Here is a 6,021-nt window from a genome sequence, read left to right as displayed (position 1 = left end):
ACCGTAAGGAAATAAACTTCTCTTTGTTAAAACCATCCACTTGTGGTATTTCTGTTATAGCAGCACTAGATGACTAAGACAGAGGGTAACATGTGCTGGATTTTGGGCACCAAAAGGAAGGTAGCCAGAAACTTGTAATGTCAGAGGAACAGGAGGAAGAGGAAGGTTACTGTAGACTTTCCTGGCCCATGCTCTAGTTAAGGGGAAAATGGTACCTGGAAACAATGGCTGATGAGAGAACGAGAAATAGTGATGGCAAGATTGACTAAAAGGAAAGAAAGCAGGAGAGGCAGAACAAAGATACAAAAGAAGAAAACAAAAACAGGAAGGGAAGAAATATGGAATTGTATGAGAGGCAGAGGAGAAAGAAGAACTGTAAGAAATGGCTAAGAAAGGACACTGAGAGTTCAACTTCAACACTCTTGAGTCACGCTGGGATGCTGTTTCTGGCAAAAGCGCCTCAAGTAGGGGATACATTTCAGGCTGGGTATGGCAAGGATGTGGAGAGGAGAAATCTTGGTTTGGCACAAAGGGCTCAAGAATATAAGCTTTTGATTTTTCTAACGTTATCAGCCATTTGCCTAAAGGCCACTAGGGAGCAGGGCTGGTTGGAGGTTCAGTGGTGCTCCTCTGTTCGTGAGGCTGCATGGGAGAGTGGGGTCACAGGGACCTGGGGCTCTCTGATACTCAGAGTGACTGATGGAACGGCTGACTTAATACAGATGCTTATTTATAATGTGGAGTACCCTGCAGCAGTATAAATTCTGGTCAGAAGATCTATGTAACTAGAAGCTAAGAGACAGTATTTAGATATTTGCTTCTTCATAATCTCTGGTAACAAAGGATTTAGCTGATGGGTAGACTGCTGGACTCCATATTCTGAGGGCATAAAATTGGGGTTCCCTGATTTCCACACTGTTTCTAGACAGAACACAATGGGCTTGGGTCTTCATAAAATACAGACGTGATGTCTAACTCGGAGGTGGGAACCATTTGGCATTTTCTGGAGGAGATATCTCCTGTTTGGGTGTGGCTGTAAACTCTCAGGACTCTGGAGACTGTGTAGTTAGCACCCAAGGCTAGTTCAAATCATTAACCCGAAAGTGAAAAGCATTAACCCCAGGGAGGGATTTCTGTTCTCGGGATAAATAAACTAACTTTCTAAAGTTGAATGATACTGGATCCAATGCTACAACTTACTAATTTCCTTCTGTGAACAGAGTGACAGGAAGACATCGATTAAAGAACTGCACATTTGTCATCAACTACAGAACAGAAGTGTTTCCTCCATCTTGGAATGGCCAGAGACCACCATTTTCATACATTTATAGCTCTATAACCTTTTTCCCTCTAAGCAAAGCAATTCATCTAAATTATGGGTTCATCATCTGCCAAGTTTGTTCCTTTTTTAATGAAATCACTTGACAGTTAATAAACTGAAAGAGAAAGTGTACTCCTTGGGGCTTGCTCTGTTCCAAAGGTTCAGTGTTTTTGAAAATTAAATTTCCTACATGAAAAAAATCTTTTTCTAAGCTGACAGTCTTGTGTTATAGCATAAGGCAATTTTTCTTTCTTTAGCTATAAAAACTTAATTTATAGGAGTTTGCACTTTTAACTATACATGTACTTTACACTGGACACAAGTCAGTTAAATCTTCCATACAAAGTCTTATCAATCAAAACAATTTATCTAATTTTGGTTCTGTTTATATAAGAGACCATTACTTTCCCTAATATTTAAAAGTTGATGGGATGATAATGTCTTTATCTAAAGAATTCAAGACAGCAGATTTATAAATAGCATGAAATGAGTGTAGGCTTTGGGGTCAGACAGTCGTGGGTACCAGTCCTGGCTCAGTCCCATGTAATTTTGGGTAAATTACTTAACTGCCAGTTTATCCATCTGTAAAATGGGTATAATAATATTTTGCAGGGTAGTTGTGAGAATAAACGAGAACTATCATGCCCAGAAGTAGGAGCTTAAGAAATGGCACATATTATAATTCTATTTATATTATTAAATATAAATACTATATTATTATAGTGTATTCCATATGCCCCAATCCAGGAGAAGAATCTCACATTATATCTACATTAAAATATTAACTCTTGGTTGGTTAACACCAATACAAACCAAGACTTGGTACCTGAAAAGCAGGCAGATCAAGAGCTGCAAAGCTGTTGAAGAAACGTAAACTCTGAATGGCCACTTGGACAGTGTTCTGGGCATAACTCTCCTTGGGACTGGCAGTGCCGGGGTCTGAGACGGTGCCGTGGAACAGGACACAGTAGAGCATGTGCAGGACTCCAGCCAGGTCTGTGGCCTGAAGAGCAGCTGTCAGCCCTGTGGGATCCTGACGATTATTGTCAAATATGCTGTACGACCTGACAAAGAAACATTCAACTCTTTAAGAGAAATCTACTTAAAGGATGTTAACATTTTTATAGGTCAAATGGAACAAGACAAGCAGACCGTTAAAAGCAAACCATCTGAGTTGTGTAATAAGGTAACAAGAAACCTCAAGAAAGAAATGCAGCCTTTCCCCTGCAAGTACACCGTGGCTTGCCCTTTCCTCCCATTGGGAGACCAGGCTGCTGCCGCAGTGGCACCTGAGCACACCACAGCCACTGCTGAGGCTGCCACCATCCTCTGTACCCTCTGAAGCCCAAGTAGCCCAACTCTGTTTAGTTTCTAGGTCTGGGCAAAATGGAGAGAGTCCATGAGAGTTCTTGGGACTCAGACCAAAAATATGACAGTTTCCTTTCTGGATACACAAACGGAATCTTCTCAGGGGAGGCAACTACCAGGAAAACATGAGGCCTCAAAAACCCAGTAGTGTGTTGGTATGCTGCAGTAGGGAGACCCTTCGACTGCTTTTGAAGGCACTGTTCCATCATCAAGGAGTGCTGCTGGGGCAGGCTGTAGGGGCCAGACTCCCAGTAACAAGCAAGTGCTGGTTTAGTTTTATACAAATCATCATGGAGTCAGCTTAGCAACCTGTGGCAAGCAGTGTTATGGATGAGCAAGAAGAGGCAAATCCCAGTGGCAAATTAATTCCTAAAATCAGTAGTAACGCCAGCAGGAGTTTGCTAAATCTACCTCATCCCTGAACTTAGGTATACATGAAGCATCTAGTGGCCAAGGGCAGGCATTATAATAGACATTGATTGCTTTTGCTACCAAGCATTCATTCATCCTTTTTTTCTAAAAAGTGTACCCAGATTTTTCTCTCTGAGAAATCTTTTCTGTGAGCTCTCCCTAACTCATAGTCAACGTGATTGAGGTGGGGTCACCCTCTCTATTTCCCCTGGCTCAAGGGTGAAGCATGTCATGCAGACCTAAGGTAAGCTGCACAGTTTATTTCTCTGACTGTTCAGCATAGTTCAGAGACTGCACACGTTGCAGTCAGAGGTAATGAGATGTTTGGAAAGAAGTCCTCGCTTTTTCTCTGCATACATATAAGGTCTGGAGATGCTGCAGCCACCTGTTCTAACCACTGCACTAATCTGCAAGCCTTTCAGTGCTGTTTCAAGAGGGCCAGTTGCCTTCTCTCATGGGACACATGAATTCTTCTCACTTACTAAATACTTGGAAAGATAAAATAACACCAAGAATTTAAATGATAAAGCTGTATTCCTCAATATCTGCATTAGAATATGTTAATGACCAGTTTAAAAACAACCCAAGCAGTAAGGGGGAGGTCAGCATATGAATCACACAGCAGTAAAACTGTTATCACCAGCAATGGTGTCACTCATCCCCAAGGTTCTGAAAGCCTACTAGAAATTAGCTTTCAGGAGAAATGCTTTCTGACTTGTCATTGGTTCTAAAAGCCAGTCAGTGTTAAACAAACACAGGCCCCTTTTTGGAATCTATATAATCAACTCAGACACATTAATCTCTACTCTCGTCTCTAGTCAGCGTCTGACCCCTAACTATTACGGCTATAATGGGAGGAAGGAAGGGCCAATTGACATCAGCTAGAAGCAGTGTGTGAAAAGGTTCAGATGTGCCCGTAAATGAATAAATATTATTTCTTAACCTTTTGTTTTTGAGATCCATAAGACAAAAAGTGTCTCTGATGATACAGGAGCCATGGTGGCGCAGTGGTTAAGTGTTCAGCTGCTATCCAAAAGCTTGGCAGTTTGAATCCACCAGCCACTCCTTAGAAACCCTATGGGGCAGTTCTACTCTGTCCTACAGGGTTGAGATGAGTCGGAATCGACTCGAGGGCAATAAGTTTTTTTGTTTTAATGATGATACAAGACTACATTATAGTCTCTATGTACTTTGTTTAACAACGTTCAGTTGATCCCAAAATTTGACTCAAAAGGAAGCATTGAAAGAAAAGAGGTCACCTCCTGTTTGGCCTGGCTGTTTTGATACTTGGACGAAGTACTGGCCTTATAGTATCCAAAGTTCTAGGTAGTACCTCTGCCTTTGCCACTAAAAAATTTGTCTGGCTTTAAATGTATCACCTAATCTCTCTAGGTCTCAGTTGCCTCATGTGTACAATGGGAAGAATAACACCTTCACTACCAACCATGAAAAGCTAGTAAGAATGAGATGCGGTGGAAGATACGAATTCATTGCTATTACTTCATCTAAAGAATAAATGCAAAAAATCTAAAAAAAAAGTGAGGGAAGGTTATCAGAACAGGTCCTAACACTAATCTGACGGACTATAAAACAACACATCCCCGGATCTTTTGCAATATTCTCCTGATGATATAAAAATGTTGACTGAGGAAAAATAAACACACATTCAAAATCTTACATGTAGACATGGTTCAAAATGAATATACTGCTGCTTCATGGAAATGACTATTCATTTTGAACTGAGACCACAAAACATATCCGGGGAGGTGGGAGCTTTGTTGGCTGCCTTTGGCTTCCTCGGGGCTAATGTAGACCTGAAAGGACTTCAGAGAATGTTTACTTTTGATTTAGCCTGAAATACAGATAATTTGTCCATGAACAGGCCACTGACTCCTGTTGGTCTTAACTGTCAGTTATAATCACTTTAAGCCTAAATGTTTATAATAAAAATGTAAAAGGCCTTATTCATATCAGGCATGGGATATAAGGTTTTCTTTTTAAAATATATATTGATGATGTGAAAAATCAGATCTGAAATTTTGTATACTGAACTTTGAGATCTCAATTTTACAGGATTTTAAAGTGCTTTTGTTTGGTCTCCAGAACTAGAGATGTTAGTGGTATACTCATTTCTGTTTGTTAAAAGCTAGATTCAATTAGGAAAAGCTATAACTGGGCCACCAATATTCCTGCACAGTGCCTGAAAACCCTACTCTTGCTTAAAGGAGAGTACAGCTGGGCAAAAAAAGCAGTGATTTGTGCAGGCATGAATCAGCTGTCATCCATTCCATCTTTGGTATCTTAAATCAATTATGTATCGAGCTTTGTTGTTGTTGTGGAGTGCCACTGAGTCAACTCTGACTCATAGTGACCCCATATGACAGAGTAGAACTGCTACATAGGGTTTTCTTGGTTGTAATCTTTACAGAAGCAGATTGCCAGGTCTTTCTCTTACAGAGACACTGGGTAGGTTCAAACTGTTAACCTTTTGGTTAAAAGTCAAGTGATTAACCATTGCACTACCAGTGCCCCTTGCACCAGGCTTTAGTTGGCCAAAAAAAGCAGCTGTGGTGGTCCAGACACTACAATCCCCTCTTCCATTTGTTCCTGGCTTGTTTGCTGTTATCTCCCTGATCCCCAGATTTCTGGCTTGGTAACATCCACCCTGATCTCCTTTAGTGCTAGTGATCTTGTAGACTGCTCTCCTGGCTTCTCAGATTGTGACTTTGTTCACTCCTTTAGTTCTGGAATCCCTGAGGCATTTTGTGAGAATGTCCCATTTTAGCCCCTGACCCCAGATAACTCCAGTCAAAAGGTCACCACGTATCTTGGGTGAAGGGTGAGACAGTATACAATACAGGGGAAACTAGCACAACCTGTACAAGGAAAGGTCATGGAAGCCCCATAGACACATCCAAACT

General features: G+C 41.1%; 1 protein-coding gene across 1 annotated transcript in view; it reads right to left on the bottom strand.

Moving 5' to 3' along the window:
• The window catches only part of LOC105756204 (S phase cyclin A-associated protein in the endoplasmic reticulum-like), a 115,621-nt gene that overhangs the window by 41,479 nt on the left and 68,121 nt on the right, over positions 1 to 6,021 (bottom strand). The window contains exon 4 of the mRNA XM_012555088.2: positions 2,148 to 2,385. Coding sequence (XP_012410542.2) covers positions 2,148 to 2,385 — 238 coding nt within the window. The remainder of the gene's footprint in view (positions 1 to 2,147; positions 2,386 to 6,021) is intronic.

The sequence above is a fragment of the Trichechus manatus genome, unplaced genomic scaffold, assembly GCF_000243295.1.
Source record: "Trichechus manatus latirostris isolate Lorelei unplaced genomic scaffold, TriManLat1.0 scaffold00030, whole genome shotgun sequence".
Lineage (NCBI taxonomy): Eukaryota > Metazoa > Chordata > Mammalia > Sirenia > Trichechidae > Trichechus > Trichechus manatus.
This window is presented reverse-complemented; position numbering and strand designations above follow the sequence as displayed.